At 43.5% G+C, this 23,294-nt stretch overlaps 1 protein-coding gene across 1 annotated transcript in view; it reads left to right on the top strand.

The window, feature by feature from the left end:
- Positions 1-23,294, top strand: part of LOC309547929 (nectin-1-like) — a gene marked incomplete at its 3' end in the record, with an annotated part of 155,393 nt that overhangs the window by 77,425 nt on the left and 54,674 nt on the right. The window contains exon 2 of the mRNA XM_082247927.1: positions 21,961-22,287. Coding sequence (XP_082104053.1) covers positions 21,961-22,287 — 327 coding nt within the window. The remainder of the gene's footprint in view (positions 1-21,960; positions 22,288-23,294) is intronic.

Here is a 23,294-nt window from a genome sequence, read left to right as displayed (position 1 = left end):
TCATCAACCATGTGATTTGCTAAATGTTGAACCTTCATTAAATGTAACCATATTGCTACACTTAGAGGCACCCCTCTTCTCTTTTATACTCTGTAGCTCCTGATGGATTTTGCTTCTAATCCCCTTGTGGAGGTGCCATTTGTGAATGGACATTTTATGGGTACAAAACCCTTGCTATAATCTTTTTATATGGACTATAAACTCAAGGATTTATGAATAAATGGTTGTGGAATGAATCATCTGAGTTTCCATTATTTCATATGGGGAAATTCACTTATATATACGAGTGTTTTGGATTACAAGCATGTTTCCGGAACGAATTATGCTCACAATCCAAGATTTTTCTATACAAGAAACTTTGTATAACATTTACTTTTAGAGCCCATTCACACTGCAGCGGCACGACTCTGTACTATTTCGGGGGCGACTTGTGAAGTCCCATGCACCGCGACTTCGGCGCGACTTGCATGGACTTCATAAAATGAATGTCTATGCAAGTCGCCCCGAAGTAGTACAGGACCCTTTTTCTAAGTCGGAGCGACTTGTGCCACTTCTATTAGAACGGGTCCTGTAGCAGTCAATGGACCGCGAGGGACCGCGACTTGTCAGGCTGACAAGTCGCCTGACAAGTTGCTCTAGTGTGAAGGGAGCCTTAAACATTAATAACAGAACAGTACAGTAATAATGAAAACAAACACAGGAAACTGAAAAATGTTTGCGTTTTAGATTTTAGAGGAATTAGGAAGGTAATTAGTGTGAGACTCGATGCTGTTTGTTACTAGAAAGTCTCTCAACATTAGGCAACAGGGTGGTTGAGGCCAGATGCAGGACATCATTTTTTTTTCAAATATAATTTTATTTACTTTTTTTTTAAAAATAAACAGAAACCAAAAACACAGAAAGGCATACTTTGGAACAGCAGTTACATACATGCCAAAACAAATTATCAAGATACCATCAACATTCCATTGATCAGCAGATAAAGAAAGGCAAAAGGGAATACAGGTCATCACGGCACCCTCTTGTACCTCTACCGGAGGGTCCCATAAAATTAAATACCTTCCTAAAACATCATCTGTCTCGACTTATAATTAAATAAATTCTCACATTACCCGTCCCTTCCAGATTGCCCTATTTGTTAACTAAAGACGAACCAAATAACGAACAACAACGAACACACTCACACAAGAGAAAAAAAAAAAAAAGGAGAAAAGAGAAAAAAAAAAAAAAAGGAAATTTTCTCTCTCCTCCACCCCCCCCCCCTCCTCCCATCTCCGACATAGTAGGCTACTTCACCATCTAAGTACGCAGCCAAGATGTACCCTCATCAGACAGAATATAAGTATTCCAGGATTCCCAGGTCTCACAATATAATTCTCGCTTGCCTTGTGATGTTAACACCAAATCCTCCATCTTATTAATGGCCTCTACCCTCCGTATCCACTCTTTTACCGTCGGGGGGCAAGGACTTTTCCACAATACCGGAATGCAAGCCTTTGCTGCATTCACTAAGTGTCTTACCACCGATTTCACGTATCTCTGCACAGGTATGTCTGAAAGGTGGAGCAAAAAAAAAGCTGGATCCTCTTGAATAGAGTATTCCATGAATTTTTGAACAATGGCTCTAATTTCAGACCAATATACTGAGAGTTTGGGGCATGACCAAAAAATGTGAAGCAGCGTTGCATCTTCCCCCCCACAGCGCCAACAATTCGCTGATGTATTTGGAAAGATCCTATGAAGTCTATGGGGTGTATAGTACCACCTGCACATTAACTTAAAATTAGTCTCTTGAATTTTGGTACAAATAGACGATTTAAAGGAAAGCAAGATAATATTTTGTATTTGCCGTGGTGTAAAAGTACAATGTAAATCAGATGCCCATTTGGTCAAACACGTCAGGGGAGAGTCATCCATCGGAGTCGTTAATAAACTATAAAGTAGAGAAAGCGTATGTGACAGGACCCCCTCTTTCAGACAGTACTCTTCAAATTTAGTCAAACTTCTTGCGAAATCTACTGGATTCCGCAGTGTATGTAAAAAATGATGAAGTTGTAAGGCTGACCAAAAAGTCAGTCTAAAATGTCCATCCATGTTTGTTAGATTCTCCAGTGTCGGCCATCTATCCGACACCAGAAACTGGGCCGCCGGGTGTGTCCAGAAGCTCCCAATGCAACTAGATCTGGTGAGACTAGGCCCGGTGTAAACCGTGAGTTTCCAATTACTGGCATTAGTGGAGAACATGGTGGGGAAAGAGAATGCCGTGTCATGACCTGATTGCATATTCGCAATGTTGTACCCATAAGAGGATGCAAACGTAGCTGCGAAGGCAGGTCTGAGTAACACCACAGAGCACCCTTCAAGGGAATATTCGTCTGTGCTTGCTCTATGTTAATCCACAGCTTAGATGCCTGGTGTCGACACCAATCGACCACTCTGCTAAGATGAACTGCTTGGAAATACTTCTGTATATCCGGTAAAGCTAAACCGCCAAATGCTCTTGGTCGGATCATTTGCGTCCGTGCCAGACGAGGTCTTTTCTGTGCCCACACAAATTTAATGAAAAGGGAATGAATCAAATGAAAGTACCTGGCGGGCGGCCGTATCGGAAGGGTCCTTAACAGGTACAGATGCTTGGGTAGTATACTCATTTTTAGCAGGTTACACCTGCCAAACCATGAGTGTATACCCAAATGCCACTTATCCAAAAGAGAACGTGTCTCCCCAATCAATGGGGGAAAATTAATGTCATAAACCTTAGATAAACAAGATGGAATTAAAGTACCTAAATATCTTAAGGCCCTATCTGTCCATCGGAAACCAAAACTCGTTTGGAGGGTGCGTAAATGATACGAACGTGCTCCCACTCCCATTGCCTCTGATTTGTTAAAATTAATTTTAAAATTTGAAAGGGATCCGTACCTGGTCAGTTCCCGCAGCAAATTCGGAAGAGAGAGGGAAGGATTCGTCACCGAGAACATAAGATCATCAGCATAGGCTGATATCTTATGTTGGCTTCCACCTATCCCCACTCCCTGTATGTCTGGGTTTTGGCGCACAGTACAAAGGAAAGGCTCCAATGAAAGAACAAATAAAAGAGGAGACAAGGGGCAACCCTGTCTCGTACCATTATTAATAAAAAAGGGTTCGGATAACAGACCATTCACCTTAACCTGTGCTGTAGGGATTGAGTATACATTAGTGATCCATCGCATCATATTGCTTCCCAGGCCAATGTATTTAAGAACCGCAAACATAAAACGCCAGTTCACCCTATCAAAGGCCTTTTCCGCGTCGGTATTAATAAAAACACTCGGTAATCGAGAAGTGTTAGCCACATGGATCAGGTTTAACACTTTGGTGGTGTTGTCCCTAGCCTCCCGGCCTGGGACAAACCCCACTTGGTCAAGGTGAATAAGGTCCATAAGATGCGGGGCTAAACGATTGGCCAAGATTTTCGTAAAAATTTTCAAATCAATGTTAAGTAAAGAAATAGGCCTATAACTTCCACATAATGTAGGATCCTTCCCTTCTTTCAGTAGGATGGTAATATGTGCCATTAGTGTATCTCTAAGCATATTGGTGCCCTCCCTTACCGAATTGTACAGCCTGACCAGGTACGGACCCAAAATAGAAAGGAAAACTTGGAAATATAGTAATGTAAATCCATCTGGCCCGGGAGCCTTCTTTAACTTCATTGCGCCTATAGTCTGTTGGACCTCTAACAGTGAGATCGGTTTATCTAACTGCTCTCTGATTTCACTAGGTAATGTAGGGAGCCGAGACCTTTCCAGATATTCCTCTATCTCCGAATTAGAAGAAACAGTCTCCTTCAATGAATACAGCGAGGAATAGAATCGGCCAAACTCTTCCACACTCTGTTTAGGTGGGGTCAACGTATGGCCTTGTGTTGAGACAATATTAGGGACATAGGTTGAGAGTTTCGAATATCTCACCGAATTTGCCAAAAGTTTCCCACATTTATCCCCATATACATATCCCCGGGCTCGGCTCCTCTGTAGGGCCGCTTTGGCCCTATACAGGAGTAGGTCTGTTATTTGTTGGCGTGTTCTTATCAACTCCGTCTCCAATACGGACGTCGCAGCATGTCTATATTGCGATTCTAGCTGACGGAGTGTATCTAGAAGCTGCATTAAATGTTTGTCTCGTTCCTTTTTGAGTCTCGACCCGTGTTTAATAAAGAGCCCCCTTAGGACCGATTTATGGGCCTCCCAGATGTTCCCTATCCCACTTTCCTCCAGGTCATTCCTCTGAAAATAATCCTGTAATTCCGACGAGATTTCTGCCAGAACATCAGGGGTCTGTAGGAGGGTCTCATTCAACCTCCAAAAGCGTTGACAGGCCACGGCTTGGTCTGACAGAGAGTAAGTGATCATCACTGGCGCATGGTCTGACCATGTTATGTCACCTATTGACGATGCCTTAATCGCATGTAGCTGTCTGTGTGGAATTAAAAAATAGTCAATCCGTGAATAACATTTATGGGAAGATGAATAAAATGTATAATCTCTCTCCGATGGATGCCACAGACGCCATACATCTATCCATTGAGCATTATAAAACGTTTGTGCGATACTTTTACAAGCCGACGGCAAAATAGCCGATCTGCCTGTAGAAGCATCCAAACGGGCTATCAATGGGACATTGAAATCTCCGCCTAGAATAAGCTGTCCTTCCACGAACTCCAACAGCGATTTAGTCACTCTTTTGAGAAACCCTGCTTGGCGATCATTTGGAGCATATATTGTTGCAAAAGTAAACTGTATGTCTCCAATCTTCCCTCTCACAAACAAATATCGTCCCTCGGGATCAGACAAAATCTCATTCAATTTCCATGGAAGTTTGGAGGATAACAAATAGTCACTCCTCGGGACTTAGCCTCCGCATTGGTGGCGTGATAGGCTGTATTATAGCATCTATTCGTGAGTTTGGGCACTCTATCCCCCCTAAAGTGGGTCTCTTGGATGAAAGCTACATCCACTCTCGAACGCTTGAGGTCATTAAGCAACATCTTCCTCTTTTCTGGTATATTAAGACCCCTAGCGTTCAAGGAGAAGATGACAAGGTCCTTCATCATCGGGGCAGGCTAAAAGAGGGGAAGGAGGAGAGGGAAGGGGATAAGAAGAGGAAAAAAAAAAAACACAAACAAAAACACAATCTCACACAATTACCTCCCCACACCCGGGCAAAGCAGGGTAGTCTCTTACCACCCGTTCCCCGGTTCAATTCCCCCTATCACTAACAGGGACAAACTCCCATGTACACTATGTGACCGAAGTCACCCCTCAGTGTACTGGCCTAAATGTGGCAGTGATCCAAAGCATGTACGGGCAGAGCACCTAAAAAAAAAAAGAATAAAAGATAAGAGCACCGCTCTCCCGGACCCTCTCCAACCCCCCCAACCAACAACAAGAAAAAACAAAAGACAAGGACCCCACTCTGAATCCTGACTGTTTTTAGAATTGAGAGTCAAAGGCCCTTAGCCGACCTCTTCTAGCTATTCTTCCTGAGAAAGAGAAAATAAATAAATAAATAAATAAATCTCTCCCCCACCTCCCCCGATCCCAAGCCCTCATAGGTAAGGGAAAGCGAGAAGGGAGGGTGTCAATCATCCTGTCCCTAATAAAGGGCACTATTTACTTCCCCCCCCAAAAAAAAACCCCCTCACCCACTCAAAAGAAGTAGAGGTGATACACCTCTCTCCCCTTCTTCTTTTAAAGATATCTTCCCCCTTCTCTTTATCTGTAAGTACCCCCTAATTAAGGTCATCAAAAAGTCTCTCCGTATACAGTTATTAATACCACTTCTAAAATAAATAAGGGAAAGTTCATACACAACTGGGTCCCTTACTACTAGGGGTGGTCGAGTACTGTTTCCCATATGTGGGCCCCTCCCACGCCCCGGGCCCGGGCACCTGGCAACACTCAGCATTCCAAGTGAATGTGTATTAAGAAATTTGTTGTGCTACTTATATAACCTGTGCCTCCAAAGTAAAATTAAATTAAAAAAAAAAAAAAAAATTCTTAATGTGACACAAAACAAAAAAAAAAAAACGAGAGGCCTCTGACACTATGACCTCATATTTATTACCTGTGCTTAAGGAGAGTTCTTGTCTCTCAAAGAAAAAACATCACGCTCACATTAAAAAAAAAAAAAAAAAAGAGGGGGAAAATCCCCCATAAGCTATTGAATATTAGTGTTAGTTATTATGCTGAGCAATTCCCCTGGTCCCCGACCCCCCCCCTTGGACATGAGAGGAGACCTCCCCATCACAATCTGTCCCCTACAACCCCCTTTATCATACTAGAGTAGGCCAGGGGAGAAAAAAAAAAAAAAAAGGGAAAAAAAAAAAAAGAAGAAAACCTCCTCCCTTTCCCTTTTTCCCCTCCCTTCTTTAAAGGGGATAAAAAAAAAAAAGGGAACCAAGCAAAGAAAAAAAAAGAAAATACAAAAAAAAAAAAAATTCCATAACTAATACATAAAGGCAGCTTGTAATATCTACATCAAGGCTTAATTCTCTGTTTCTCTTCATGTTAATCCAGCCTCTTGCGCTTCCTTAGGGGAACCCTTTTTTTCCTGTTGTGCAGGGCGCCTCTTTCCAGGAAATCCTATACCTCCACTCCTCTGTCCCGGGAAGAAAGTTAGCCAATTTGGAACCTGGAAGGGATCTATTCCCGAAAATGAGAAAAACGTTGGCAGATCGCTTGGCGATCGTAAAATAAAATAGCCTTGCTTATTACGAAAAGTAACTGAAAAAGGGAACCCCCAATGATAAGTCAGGCCTAACTGTCTGGCCTTCTCAAGAATGGGCCTTAAAATAGCCCTCCTCTGCAGTGTGGCTTTGGATAGGTCCGGGAGGATTTTAATGGGTACCCTCTCATAGTCTACAGTACCTTTGTCCCATGCGCCCCGTAGTATCAGCTCTTTGTCCGTAAAGTGATGGATCCGGCAGACCACGTCCCTTGATCCGTCAGAGTCGGTAGGTCGGGGACCTGGGGCTCGATGGACCCTGTCGAACTGGAGTCTGGTCGGATACCGATCACCCAGAATTATCTTAAATATGTCTTTTGCGACTTCTGCTAGGTTTTCCGACACTATAGCCTCCGGTAGACCTCTCAAACGCACATTATTGCGTCGGCTTCTGTCCTCCAGCTCCTCCATGCGGAGCTGCAAGGACATCTCTGCTTCCAAATGTGTCTTGGTATGGGTTTCCAGATCCCCCACTCGCCTTTCCAAAGAGGTAAGAGTCGACTCACCCGCCGTCACCCTCTGTGTTACTGCCTGCATCTCCTCTCTCACCTCTGCTATGGCGGCCTGTTGTTTTTCCTCCATCCGGGTCACCAATGCCTCAATATCTGCCTTAGTAGGCAAAGCTTGCAAAAGGGCACGTAATTCAGCATCCGCCCTCAGTGACAGGACCCCTTCCCCCATCCTGGGGTCGGCCAGGTGGTCTGGGTGTGTTTCAGGTATCTCCGACATGGCCAGGGATCCTGCAAGAGAACTCGCAATACAAGCCGGGTCCGCCACTGTAGTCTGCCGACCACGCTGCGACGCCATCTTAGAGCCAGATGAACCAGGGACTGCCGCAGGGAAAAACTGTGAGATCTCCCCTTCTGTTCTGCCTGATCTCGTTCTCTGCACTGAGCCTTTAGTTTTACGCTTCTTAGTCAGAGTCATGTCCGCTGTAATGTTCCAAACATGCCGGTTAGGTTAGGGTCGGAGAGAGAGCCGGGAGCTCAGTAGATGTGTGTCTCTACTCCGCCATGGCTTAGCCACGCCCCCCCCCGCTGCAGGACATCATTTAAATGGGCATTGGTCAGTTTGGTTTTTAACTTGTTCTTTGTGAGTTTAATTTTTGAGAAGAGCTGCTGACATATGTAAGTATTTCCAAACCTAGATGCCTTTTTTTTTTTTTTTTGCATGATCCACTAAATTGGTGTATTTCTCAGCTTTCATTACATTTTCTGTAGAAATCCAGAATAGATACACTCTCTGCATGAAATCTGGATCTTAATAAATCACTGCATTGCAATTTAATAACTTCAATTTGAACATTTTCTGGTACAGTGTCTGGCTCTATGTCAAATGGAGTGGCAAACAGCGTGAAACCAACTTTGTGTGAAACAGAAAGAGAATAGACATCTTAGCTTACGTATCACATTTACAAATATGCCGGTGTCTGTTGGATTGGCTTCTTGAAGTTTAGGGAAATGAGAAAAGTTTGTTTTCTCAAGCTGACATTTCCCACAGATGTAATTTTCTTTCACAGACGAAGATGTATTCACGTATCTCACGTACCAAAAGGTTTTTTTCCCTGAAGCTGCAAGTTCAGGCTGTTTAAATGGGATGTTAAGTCCACAAAAAAAGCCAGACGTGAACACCATTTGGGATCATGGAATTCTGAGGCAGCCACATTTTTACTTTCAAGGAATTGTGCTATTTCTTCCCGCAGAGCAGAGTTGTATAAAGTACTCGAAACCCATACTTGAGTAAAAGTACAAGTGCTCGTTTAAAAAGTGACTTGAGTAGAAGTGGAAGTGCTCGATCAAAAAGTGACTTGAGTAGAAGTACTAAAGTATTCAACATTTTTTGTACTTAAGTATTGAATGTAGTTTTTTTTTTAATTTTGCTACTCAAGTACTGAAAGTAAAAGTACCAGTAGTTTTGAAAAAAATTGCTACTCAAGTACTGAAAGTAAAAGTACAAGTACTGTGTTATGTAGTTATTAAAGAAATCAAAAGTTTGAACATCATATTGTTTTTTATTATTTCAAATGCAGCTTTTATTTATACAAACAGTAGCTTTTATTTTCGTATGCGCTGATAATATACATGTTTTGAGCTTCATGAAACCTGCCATCTACTGTTCTGGCAGTGGTAATTTTTATAATTGTAACGAGTAACTATGCAGCACAAAAAAAAAAAAATCGGAGTAGAAGTATTAAAATCATTGAAAAAATGTAGTGAAGTAAAAGTGGAAGTAGGAGAAAAAAAATTCTACTTTAGGAAAGTACAGATACCGCCTTTCAGTACTTAAGTACAGTAGTGAAGTAGTTCTACTTAGTTACTATACATCTCTGCCGCAGAGCATACACTCCTCCTAGCATAACACCTCAACTAAGCCAGCGAACATCTCAGAAATACAGCAGGTCCCCATATTCAGTCTTCGCTTCCAACAAAAGTTACTGGATTTGACGATGATTTAACCACAGAGACAAGGTCAGATTTACTGCTTTCACCACTACATCCATCACATCCTTCAAATTACAAGACTTAGAACACAATGCTCCCTGGTGTATTAGGCAGTTCATTTTTTGTATTTTGTTTTTAATTCCTGAGGCTTCCATTTGACTTTGAAGCAGAGCCATGACACCTTTCTTTTCTCCAACCATTGCCGATGTTCTGCTGAAAACTCCAACTTACGGGGAACTCCAACCTCATCACTTCCGGTGACTACACCAGGAATAATTGTAGATCTCAACCACTTGGTATTTTCACAGAACACCGCCAGCCTCCGGTAACTGCTATAATGAGTGGACATAGTTGTCGCCCCCATGTTGTTGGTTACTAGACAAATAATGTCCACTAATTCTAACGTGTACTGGAGTGTATGGGCTGCTTGTGTTCTGTGAAAACATCAAGTGGTCGAAATCTCCAATTATTCCTGGTGTAGAGTCACCGGAAGTGACGTGGTTGGAGTTCTTCACTTCAGCAATGCCTCAAGGATGTCCGCCCCAGTGGTAGTGACCTTGATGGGGACCAGTTGCACAAACTCTTCAAGAATATCAAAATTAAAATTTACACCGCGTACAAATACTGCAAGCTGAGCAGTATCTTTGTTGTCTGTACTCTCATCAAGTGCTATTGAGAAGAACTGGAAATTTTTGCAGTAGTCCTTAGAAGAAATGTCAGCATGTTAAAAATTCTTTAATTTGTTTGTGTAACTGTCCTTGGAGAGAGACTAATATTTGAAAATACATTCTTTCGCTCAGGACACAAAATGTCCACAGTGGTCATCAAGCACTCTTTAAGAGTCGGTTCACACTGGGGCGGCATGACTCCTTACTACTTTGGGGGCGACTTGTGGATTCCCATGCACCACGACTTCAGAGCGACTTGCAGGGACTTCACATAATGGAAGTCTATGCAAGTCGCTCCGAGGTCGCCCCGAAGTAGTACAGGACCCTTTTTCTAAGTCGGAGCGACTTGTGTCGCTCCTATTAGAACGGGTCCTGTAGCGGTCAAGGGAGCGCGACTTGTCAGGCTGACAAGTCGCCTGACAAGTCGCGCTAGTGTGGACCGGCTCTCACAAAATCTCCATCAGTGAAAGGCTTCATATTTTCTGCTATCAGCTTTGACACAGCATAGCTGACAAGTGTATTTTTTTTGAGATTTTGTACTATGTTTCGTGAATGCCAAATGTTGGATGTTTAGTCTCATAGTGTCGCCTGAGGTTGAACTCCATGTTCACAGAAACACCTGCATGGCAAATCAGGCATATTTGCTTGCGAGGTGTTCTGTGTAAAAGTATTTTTCTGCCCAAGTGTCTTGGAGCACTCAGCATTCAGCATCCACATTTCTGTGATTTTTTTTTTTTTTTTTTTGGCATTGTGATTTGCTAAAGAAAAAAATAATATAATTATAATATAACTATTATTACAAAAATTGGACTTGTAGCTAGAATTTTACTAATTGTCTCTAACAATAGCATGGTACGTGTTGGGATTATACGGATCCGGGCTTGTACCAGGTAACTGAGGATGACATGAATGTGAGTGCCCTTGCACCTCTGGACCGCTTTACATTACACAGCCCAGCACCTCTGAACCCCTTTACATTGCATAGCCTCTGCACCTCTGGACCCCTTTACATTACACAGCCCCGCACCTCTGGACCCCTTTACATTACACAGCCTTGCACCTCTGGACCCCTTTACATTACACAGCCCCCGCACCTCTGGACCCCTTTACATTACACAGCCTTGCACCTCTGGACCCCTTTACATTACACAGCCCCCGCACCTCTGGTTCCCTTTACATTACACAGCCCCTGCACCTCTGGTTCCCTTTACATTACACAGCCCCCGAACCTCTGGTTCCCTTTACATTACACAGCCCCCCACACCTCTGGTTCCTTTTTCATTACACAGCCCTGCACCTCTGGCCCCCTTTGCATTACACAGCCCTCGCACCTTTGGACCCCTTTACATTACACAGCCCCCGCACCTCTGGTTCCCTATACATTACACAGCCCCCCACACCTACGGACCCCTTTAGACCCCTTTACATTACACAGCCCCTGCACCTCTGGCCCCCTTTACATTACACAGCCCCGCACACCTACAGACCCCTTTAGACCCCTTTACATTACACAGCCCCTGCACCTCTGTACCCCTTTACATTACACTGCCCCCGCACGTCTGGTTCCCTTTACATTACACAGTGCCCCCCCCCCCCTGCAGCTACTTCTTAAGCCATTTTGTTACACGAACGTCCTTGTTTGCTAATGACAAATGTCCCAGTGCCCGTGCACTATTAAAAAAATGCTGCTCGGGGCGCTCACAAGACTGGCCGGCTCTCTCCTCTTCCCCTCCCTGCTAAAGTCAGGGGGGGACTCTCAGCCCCTCCCACTCTAGCTGTCAGATTGGGAGAGGGGTGAGCCAGCCAGTCATGTGAGCGCTGCTCGGCGCTCGGAAATCAGGTAATTTGCGTCATTTTAATAATAAAGCACAGGCACTGGGACGTTTGTCAACTACTGTAAAATGTCTGCAGGCCGGTTGCACGTGAATTCATCACATTTACTGATATTTATCGACGGCAGGCAAGGTGCGGTCTGCGGGCCGTAGGTTGCGGACACCTGATGTTGGGGTCATGCCTGACAACGGTCACCACTTGCCATCCAGCAACATACTGGTATATCTCTGTATTGGAAGGGTAATATCTCCGTTGTTGCTGCCGCCGATGCCACCTTTACCGTGCTCTCCCATGCAATTGGTTCCTGGGAGATGATGATGTTCCTCCCACTGTGTGACATCAGAAATGGAAAACTATGAGGATTGTGTCACTTCTGGTTTCGGTCTAATGTAAACATGCTGTTACTGGCTTGGACAAGCATCTGATCAAACTGATCTTGGTTTGATCAGATGCTTTGGAGGGCAGAGGAGCGATATGGAGTCTAATAGAGCCCAGATCTCTCCATAAAGAGGACATTCTACAGCCCATGCTATCACAAGGGAAGTTGTTCATGAGCCCTTCTGATAGCAATAAAAGAGATTTTAAAAAATAATTAAAGATATGGTGTAATTTTTTTTTTTTTTAAATAAAATGGATAATAAAATATAATAAAAAATTAAACCTCCTCCCCGCCGCAAACTTTATAGCGAGAGAAATAATCCTAGCAGTGACCTCCTGTGTGACTCTAAACTATTAATCTGTAAAGGTAAAGTAATCTGTATAATCTTATAAAGCATTGCCTATGGAGATTTTTAAGTACTGTAGTTTTGCGCCGTTCCACAGACGTATATAATTTTAAAGTGTGACATGTTAGGTAACATTCTCCTCGGCGTAACAGCGTAACCTCATCTTTTATATTTTGCCAAACAATTGAGTAAGATATTGTGTTTTTGTTTATTAAAACTCACTAAAGTGTATTTGTTCCAAAAAAATTGTGCTTGGAAAACCATTGCGCAAATACTGTGTGAGAGAAGAAATTGCAACATCCACCCTTTTTATTCTCTAGGTCCTCAGCTTAAAAAATATATAATGTTTGGGAGTTCTATATAATTTTCTAGCATAAAAAAAATGTAGATTTATCCATCGTTCATTGACAGACGCAGCTCCATATTCTTCTTAACCATTGGGTTATGCTGCCCCCTACAGGAGTAGGACACTATGCAGGTAAAAATTTACCATGCCTATGGGGCAGTCCCTGAAGGCATACACCCACTCACTCTGCTATAGGATTCAGTTTTTCTGCCTAGTTTAGGAGTAGGACCTAGTTCCCGGCTGGGACTTCGGTATTATTTTTTTTTTTCTTATTTTAAAGGGAACCTTTGTTAAAAATTAAATTTTTTAGCTAGTTACAGTCAGGTCCATAAATATTGGGACATCGACACAATTCTAATCTTTTTGTCTCTATATACCACCACAATGGATTTGAAATGGGTATTTACATCCAAATCAGATAAACAGTGTAGGAATTACAACAGTTTGTATATGTGCCTCCCACTTTTTAACCACTTTAAGATGGGAGGATTTTGCTGCCTAACGTCCAGACCACTTTTTTTTAACCACTTGCCGACCGCCGCACGCCAATCTACGTCGGCGGTCAGCCCCTCACAGGCAAAGTGACGTAGGGCTACGTCACTAGCTTGTGAGGGTCTAGGGAGCGAGCGCGCGCCGCCGGAGGCGCGCTCCCGCGTGGTCACGGACCCCCCCGCGCGTGTGACCGGCGGACCCGATGTCCGCCGGCCACTCTGCGATCGGCGGGGGAGAGGGAGAAAGTCAGGCAGCTTGAGTAAACAAGCTGCCTGTCATTCTCCCCTCTGTATGAGAGCTGATCATATGGATCTACTATGTAGATCCGTTGATCACTCTGCATACAGCTGAAGCCACAGCCAATCACAGTAAGAATCACGCCCCTAGGGACACACACAGCCCCTCCCTCTCAAATAAAGTTAACCCCTTCACTACCAGTGTATTTTTACAGTAACAGTGCATATATATAGCACTGATTACTGTAGAAATGTCACTGGTAACCCCAAAAGTGTAAAAAATGTCAGTCAAGGGTCCGATCTGTCCGCCGCAATGTCGCAGTACCGCAAAAAAAATCGCAGATCGCCGCCATTACGCGTTAAAAAAAAAAACAACAAAAATGACAAAAATCTTTCCCTTAGTCAGTAAACGCAATAACTTTTGCGCAAACCAATCAAAATACGCTTTTTGCGATTTTTTTTTTACCAAACATAGGTAGCATAAAACAAATTGGCCGAAAATGTTAAAAAATTTTGATTTTTACATTTTTTTGGGGGGAATTTCATATAAAAAAAAAGGGAAAAATATTGCTATTTTTGCAAAATTGACGCACTTTTTTTGTTTATAGCGCGTGATCAAAAAATCGCACAGGTGATCAAATACCGCCAAAAGAAAGCTCTGTTTGTGGGAAAAAAAGGACGCCAAATTTGTTTAGGTACAGCGTCGCACGACCGCGCAATTGTCCGTTAAAGTCACGCAGTGCCGAATCGCAAAATACCCCCTGGTCGTTTAGCAGCCAAATCCTCCGGGGCTTAAGTGGTTAACTTGGCACTGCGCGACTCTAAAGCCTCGTACACACGTACCGATCGTCGGCCGAACGATTGGCCGTCTTTTGTCCAGGGCTGTCGTGTCTGTTGAAAACTGCAAAAGACTGCACACGAATTTTGTCGGCCAACAACAGCCGACTGCAGAAGTGATGTCATGTGATGGTTAACTTTCCTTGTCTTTTTTCTTTTCTGAGCATGCCCAGTCTTGCTAATCGGCTGTCTGTCGGCCGAAATCTGTACTGACTGGCGAACAATCGGCCGTTCTGGTGTTGGCCAACAAAAATTTTAATGCCTGCACGACAGATTTTGTTCGGCCGAAAGTGCGCTGTCGGCTGTCGGAAGCATCATACTAACAAGCCTACAATCGGCCGATCGGTCATCGGCCGAATATTTACGGCCGACGATCGGTACGTGTGTACGAGGCTTAACTGACAATTGCGTGGTCATGCAACGCTATACCTAAATGAAATTTAGGTCCTTTTTTTCCCACAAAGCTTTGTTTTGGTGGTATTTGATCACCTCTGCGCTTTTCAATTTTTGCGATATTAATAAAAAATGAGCGAACATTTTGCGAAAAATTGACATTTTCTACTTTGACAGTTAAAAAATATGAAAATGTGTGCAAGGGTGCGCTGATTAAATTGTGTATGTGAGCTGCAACCAAAGATCCAAATAATGGAAATATAAAGTGAAAAAAGTAAATTCTGGTGCGCTAAATGTTGAGATTTGACTCTCAAATATGTTGATACACACTCTGAACTAAATCAAAGACACATAGAACTTGTGATCAACATACAGTGAACATATAGTGTGCAGAGTGCCTGAGACTCAAGTAAGGCATATAAATGAACAATGGTGCAAAAGTTCCAAGTGAGGTAATCTAAGTCCAAAATAAATTAGGTGACAAATGTTCGTGAATTTCCAACTGGTACACGTAAATAAATCAGAAAAGTGTTTCAGGTGACAGCCGGAAGACAGATCTGATTGCCTGGTGTCCCACCTCCTGTGCAGAATTAATTCTTACCAGCAGGAAAATATAAAAGCGTGAAGACCTCCACATCCAGAATAGAATCCTCCTGTGAGAGAGGGAGATATTTATACAGTGTGTGTGTGTGTATATATATATATAGATCTTCCCACACCTCCGAAGGGGGGTGGGTAAGTATCTTACCAGATGGCCACAGTTGTGGAGCCTGTATATGTTCCTTATCTGGGATTTTTCTCCTCCCTCTGTGATGGCTGAGCTGGTGACCTCTTGGGGTCTAATTTTGTTCACATTCTCGATGTATTATCATACAAAAACAGAGAAGCGTCCAATAGTGCATTATCCCCAATAGCTTTATTAAATAAAATAAGGAGTACTTACAGGATCACCGTCACTGTCTGTACGTTCTAATGGTCCGCGGCAGCCTGCAGTGCAAACCGCAGAGATGTGGCGCCTCCTCTCGCAAGCATTTACTTTTTTCAGTTAAAAAATATCCAATATATTTAATTTTTGTCATATATTTAGGCCAAAATGTATTTAGCTACATATCTTTGACAAAAAAATTCCCAATGACCGTATTTTTAACCACTTTAAGACCGGAAGATTTTACCCCATTCCTGAACAGGCCATTTGCGATTCGGCACTGCGTAACGGACAATTGCGCGGTCGTGTGCCGCTGTACCCAAATTTAATTTATGTCCTTTTTTTCCCCCCACAAATAGAGCTTTTCCTTTGGTGGTATTTGATCACCTGTGCGATTTTTAATTTTTGAAAAAAAAAAACAATATTTTTCACATTCTGATATAACATTCCCCAAAAAAAATTTACAAATCAAATTTTTTTAACATTTTAGGCCAATTTGTTTTCTGCTACATATTTTTGGTAAAAAAAACACAATAAGCGTGTTTTGATTGGTTTGCGCAAAAGTTATCGCGTTTACTACGGGAAAGATTTGTCATTTTTGTTTATTTTTTTTTTTACTAGTAATTATGGCGATCTGCGATTTTTTTTTTTTTTGCGGGACTGCGACATTTCGGTGGACAGATCGGACCCCTAACTGACATTTTTGACACTTTTGGGGGGACCAGTGACATTACTACAGTAATCAGTGCTATAAATATTCACGGTTACTGTAGTAATGACACTGGCAGGGAAGGGGTTAACACTGTTGGTGATCAAGGGGTTAAATGTGTGCCTCATGCTTACTGACGTGTGTGGGGGGAGGGGGTTGTGTGACACAGATCGCAGGTTCAGGATATGCTGAATCCTGTGATCTGTCCCTGCCTGTTTACACAAGCGGGCAGATTTCCTCAGTCTTTCCCCGACGATCGGGGAAGAGAGGCGGTGATCACCGCCTCTCCTCCCCTGGCCCAACTCCTGCTGTGTCTAAACACAGCGGGAGCAAGCCTCCGGCGGCGCACACACACTGCCGAGAGAGGGAGGTATCTGGCGACGTAGGTCTACGTCGCCAGACCCAGCTGAGCTGCTCTGCTGCAGTAGCAGCAACATAAGCGGTCGGCAAGTGGTTAAGGGACCAAAAGTAATGGGACAGATTAACAATCCTAAATCAATCTTTCACTTTTTAATACTTGGTTGCAAATCCTTTGCAGTCAATTACAGCCTGAAGTCTGGAATGCATAGACATCACCAGACCCTGGGTTTCATACCTAGTGATGCTCTGCCAGGCCTTTACTGCAACTGTCCTCAGTTCCTGCTTGTTCTTGGCGCATTTTCCCTTCAGTTTTGTCTTCAGCAAGTGAAATGCATGCTCAATCAGTTTCAGGTCAGGTGATTGACTTGGCCATTGCTTAACATTCCACTTCTTTCCCTTGAAAAACTCTTTGGTTGCTTTCGCAGTATGCTTCGGGTCATTGTCCATCTGCACTGTGAATCGCCGTCCAATGAGTTCTGAAGCATTTGGCTGAATATGAGCAGATAATATTGCCCGAAACACTTCAGAATTCATCCTGCTGCTTTTGTCAGCAGTCACATCATCAATAAATACAAGAGAACCAGTTCCATTGGCAGCCATACATACCCACGCCATGACACTACCACCACCATGCTTTACTGTTGAGGTGGTATGCTTTGGATCATGAGCAGTTCCTTTCCTTCTCCATACTCTTCTCTTCCCATCACTCTGGCACAAGTTGATCTTGGTCTCATCTGTCCATAGGATGGTCCAGAACTGTGAAGGCTTTTTTAGATGTTGTTTGGCAAACTCTAATCTGGCCTTCCTGTTTTTGACGCTCACCAATGGTTTAAATCTTGTGGTGAACCCTCTGTATTCACTCTGGTGAAGTCTTCTCTTGATTGTTGACTTTGACACACATACACCTACCTCCTGGAGAGTGTTCTTGATCTGGCCAACTGTTGTGAAGGGCGTTTTCATCACCAGGGAAAGAATTCTTTGGTCATCCACCACAGTTGTTTTCCGTGGTCTTCCGGGTCTTTTGGTGTTGCTGAGCTCACCGGTGCGTTCTTTCTTTTTAAGGATGTTCCAAACAGTTGATTTGGCCACACGTAATGTTTTTGCTATCTCTGTGATGGGTTTGTTTTGTTTTTTCAGCCTAATGATGGCTTGCTTCACTGATAGTGACAGCTCTTTGGATCTCATATTGAGAGTTGACAGCAACAGATTGCAAATGCAAATAGCACACTTGAAATGAACTCTGGACCTTTTATCTGCTTCTTGTAAATGGGATAATGAGGGAATAACACACACCTGGCCATGGAACAGCTGAGCAGCCAATTGTCCCATTACTTTTGGTCCCTTAAAAAGTGGGAGGCACATATACAAACTGTTGTAATTCCTACACCTTTCACCTGGTTTGGATGTAAATACCCTCAAATTAAAGCTGAAAGTCTGCAGTTAAAGCACATATTGTTTGTTTCATTTCAAATCCATTGTGGTGGTGTATAGAGACAAAAAAAAATTAGAATTGTGTCGATGTCCCAATATTTATGGACCTGACTGTATGTTACTGACAGAACTGCAATCAACAGCTGGACTGAGTTTCAGCCTGGATATCCTAGATCCTTAAGGTCTCCCAGTCCTGCCAGCATATGAGCATGTATAGGTTATAGCCCTGCGCTAGGCCTCGCTACGAAAGAGCCCCAATTGTGAGTAGTGTCCCCCCATAGCTCTTGCGGTCTCGGGGTGGATGTTGGCCCCTCCTTGGGATGGTTAGACCCCCGGGTTTTCTTCCATTTCCCACAGCCCCTCTAACAGTCACGGTGGTCTTTTGGCCCCAACCTACCTCCATGCCCCCCCTCCCGGGGTTAGGTAGGAGCTGTCTTTGCCACTTGCTCCATTAAGGTGGGGGGGGGGGGTGGATGCGGTTGTTGCTGACCGGGCTTTCCGGATCACACAGGCTGTGGTTCGGGCAATTATGGTTTGCCTGGCGGTTACTGAGTCTTTCAGGAAATCAGACTCTCCTTTTGTCCTCACGGAATGACCTCCAGAAGGGATTAGCTGCGTCTGCTGCGTCCATATCCAGGTGGATCAGGCAGACGGTGGTACAGCCATATTCACTTAAGGGCCAGCTTCCACCTTTCCCTGTGAAGGCGCATTCTGCTAGGGCGCTGAGTGCCTCTTGGGCCTTTTGCCATCAGGCATCAGTAATACAAGATTGCAAGGCGGCAAATTGGTCGTCTGTGCACACGTTCACTAAATTCTACAAAGTAAATGTGTTGGCATCCTCGAATGCTTCTTTTGGCCGCACGGTTTTGCAGGCTGCTGTTTAAAAGAGCAATGTTTTTCTTTTTGAGGGTGTATGTCGTTTCTAGGTGAGCTCCAGTTGTTCCTGGTTGAGCTGCATGTTACCTGGTTGGCTGAGTTTAGCCTTTGGGGAATTACGTTCTTTCACTGCGTTGTTTTCCCACCCCTCATCCAAATACTGATTTGGGACGTCACAATGGTTAAGAAGAATATGGAGCTGCGTCTGTCAATGAACGATAGAGAAAACTGGATTTTTGACTTATCGTAAAATCCTTTTCTCTGAAGCTCATTAACAGACGCAGCACCCGCCCCTCTATTTCTGAGTGGGTTGGGGTTCTTTAGGACTTTCAGCTCTGTCCGTGTCTGCTGTAGCTCCTGCTCAACATTCATGACTAGTGAGCGTTTGTGTAACGATTCTAGGGTAGCAATCCTGTCAGTTAAATCCTTAAGGCGTTTTTCCCTTTCCCTCTTTTTTCCTTTGCTCCTAGTTTTATCAATTCCCCCCCTGACAAAGCATTTATGTGCATTCCAGATTGTCATTGGGGATAGGTCTGTATTGTTATTAATTTGAAAGTATTCGGTCAGAGTCTTTTGGATATGGTGTTGGATGTCCGGGTCAATCAGGAGAGAGGCATTAAGTCTCCAGGTGAAGGCTTTGGGTTTATGGTCCAGAGTTTTCAATGACAAGGCGATAGGTGCATGGTCAGATGAGGAAATTATTCCTATATTAGCAGCCTGTATGTTGGGCAGGTCTCTTTGTGTGATATAAATACAATCTATTCTCGAATATTTATGTGTGGGTTCGAAAAGAAGGTGAAGTCTTTGCCATGTGGATGTGTAGTTCTCCAATTATCAATCAGTCAGAGAATGAAGGAGGGCTTTAATCTTCTTCAGTACTCTGTATGAGACTGAGGTATTTTGTGTGGAGGTATCAACGGTAGGATTCAGAGGTATGTTGAAGTCACCTCCCAGGATAATGCAGCCTCTGGAAAATGCTTTCAGCTCATCAATCAATTGCTGACAAAACTTAATAGGTCCAGAGTTGGGAAAGTATACGTTTGCTATTGTTGTAGGTTTACCATTAATACTTCCTCATAGAAAGAGGTATCTACCCTCTGGGTCGGCCAGTTCATCGGAAACCTCGAAAGTGGCTCGTTTACTTAGGAGGATAGAGACTCGTCTTGGCAATTGGGTGTGTGGCGTGGAATACCTCAGTGAAAAAAAACTGTTGGTTAATTTAGGTATGTTGGAGCTCTTGTAATGGGTTCCTTGGAGTAAGAATATTTGTGGGTTTGATTTTTTAACTTCATATAGTAGCTTGGATCTTTTCTGTGGTTTGTTTAGGCCGTTCACATTGTGCAAAATAATCAAATTATTAATGAGGATAGGAGAAAAAAAAAAAATGAAAGAAGGAGGGAGGGGGATAGGGGTATAGGGCACTCTACAGGGTAGAGGAAAAGGGTATGGTTTAGGTCAAAGTGAAGGTCTTTTGGGTATGGGGAGAGAAGGATAGAAAAAGGAGGTAGGTAAGAAGAATAAGAAAGAGGGTAGAAATAAGAGTTGTCAATCAAGTCTGTTTCCTATGGTCACACTATACGTGCACCACAGGTTTATGTGGTTAGGATGTTATAAAGGAGGTGTAAGAGAATATGTTAGGACTTTAGCGGATGGTAATCCTATTTGAGAGAAGGGGAAGGCGCTTTCTGGGTTGGAAGTGGTTGTCCGTTCACACTCTAGGTGTGATGAGAATGAGGATAACTGTCAATAAAATATGGGTCGACAGAAGTGAATCATCATATAAGGTTGCATAATACAAAGATGAGGGTATGGACCAGCGGGTCGAAAAAAAATGGAGAAAGCGGTGTAACAGTACCCCCTTTCTCTTAACAAAACACAAAACAGAACATGGGGTGTAGGTAACCCAGTCTTTAGGCAGAGTCTCATGCCTTTTGTGTAGATTAACATGGCCCTTTTTTTTTCCACATGTACTCTTGTGGGGGGATATGGCGGTCTAAAAGACCCCAAACCCCCTCCTCTGCACCTCAAAATGCTAAGTTTGGCTGTTTTGAATGCTCGCAAATTTAATTTGGCACTGAGTACCCGGAAGTGATGTCATGACATCACTTCTGGGTTTTTTACATGGAGACCCGATCAGAGCCGAATGCGACTTTGATCGGGTCTTCGGGGGCAGTGCAGGTAGGATGTCCGGGTCTCCCGGTAGGACTGGAGACCCGGGCGAGCCGTGGAAGGTGGCGGGAGGGAGGAGACGTCCCCTCCCGCTCCTTGTAATGACAGCCGAGCAGCTTCTCAGATGCATTGGTTGTCATTACAAGACAGCCGACCGTCGGCTATGGATGCCAGTACCGGGGTGATGCCCCTAGCTCCGGTATATGAGATCTGGCGCATTTTTTTAAATGTCCAAAAATATCGGCCGATATCGATATCCGATGACCAAAATATTGGTATGGATATCGGCAATAAAAAAAAAATATTAGTTGATCACTAATCCTAACAACCAATGACATCATCAGTTGATAAGGAGTATGTCAGTTGTCTGCAGAGCATCCTTGTTTGATTCTCCCCTGCTCCTCTCTGTCAGCACTGGAAAGAAAAGAAAAAAGAAAAACTGAGGGAGAAGAGAAACATTGGAATACTAGTCAGTACCAATGTGCAGAAGTGTATTCGATTTGGAAGAATAAATCACCTCTAACGTTGAGTGTCCTACGTGTGTGGATGTTGATGCATTATGTAAAGTTATTAGAATAGCTTTTTACATTTTAGAATGGGGTGCCTCAAGGCTGTCCATAATTTAAAAGGGTGCCTTGACTGAAAAAAGGTTGAGAAACCTTGCATTAGACACACTATGGAGGTTCTTGTGATAGCTGTGCAAATGCAAGAAATTCACTCCTTTGTATTTTTTGTTCTTTAGCTGCAGTGGGGGTAGAAGAAAAGCACGCCTGGGTTGGATCTGACGTGGTTCTAAAATGCAGCGTGGACATTCAGGACAGGGCAGTCACACAAGTCACCTGGAGGAGGAAGGAAAATGGACAGGATGTGGACTTTCTCAACTATGATGGAAAATCTGGAGTTAGGAAACTGACTCGGTTTGCAGTTGAAAGAGTGGAGTTGTTGGGGAATGGACGTGCCGGCGAATCCATTAAAGTACGGAATGTTGCACTGACCGATGAGAGCGTCTATACTTGTATCTTCACCAGCTTCCCATCAGGAGAGTATCAGAATGGGATCTATCTAATTGTACAGGGTGAGTGATGCATGCAAATACAGCATCTCAGAAAAGCGAGTGCACCCCTCACATTTTTGTAAATATTTTATTATATCTTTTCATGTGACAACACTGAAGAAATTATACTTTGCTACAATGTAAAGAGTGTACAGCTTGTATAACAGTGTAAATTTGCTGTCCCCTCAAATTAACTCAACACACAGCCATTAATGTCTAAACCACTGGCAACAAAAGTGAGTACACCCCCTAAGGGAAAATGAATAAAGGAAAGGTTTGGGACTTTGAGTGAGGTGGAGACCAGAACGCTGGGAGACATGGGTAATAAAAACATTTTATTACTGTACAACATCAATAGACACAGTACAACATGTAAAATAGCATTTCATGTATAAACAGCATATTACAAACATATCGGTCAGTCTGATGCATTTTGCAGGTACACAAAATATGCATTAAGAGTATAAGGACTATGGCACTTCGTATTGGCCACACAGTCCAAAGTTGCTACGGGAAAATGTCCAAATGGGGCCCAATTAGCCATTTTCCCTCCCCAGTGTCATGTGACCCGTTAGTGTTCCAAGGTGTCAGGTGTGAACGGGGAGCAGGTGTGTTAAATTTCTGGTGTTATCGCTCTCTCTCTCATACTGGTCACTGGAAGTTCAACATGGTACCTCATGGCAAAGAACTCTCTGGATCTGAAAAGAAGAATTTTTACTCTACATAAAGATGGCCTAGGCTATAATAAGATTGCCAAGACCCTGAAACTGAGCTGCAGCACAGTGGTCAAGACCACACAGCAGTTTAACAGGACAGGTTCCACTCAGAACAGGCCTCACCATGGTCGACCAAAGAAGTTGTGTGCACGTGCTCAGCATCATATCCAGGGGTTGTCTTTGGGAAATAGACGTATGAGTGCTGCAGAGGTTGAAGGGGTGTGTGTGGGGGGGGGGTGTCAGCCTGTCAGTGCTCAGACCCTACGCCGCACGCTGTATCAAATTGGTCTTCATGGCTGTCGTCCCAGAAGG

The sequence above is a fragment of the Pelophylax lessonae genome (assembly GCF_965119305.1).
Source record: "Pelophylax lessonae genome assembly, chromosome: 2".
Taxonomy (NCBI): domain Eukaryota; kingdom Metazoa; phylum Chordata; class Amphibia; order Anura; family Ranidae; genus Pelophylax; species Pelophylax lessonae.
This window is presented reverse-complemented; position numbering and strand designations above follow the sequence as displayed.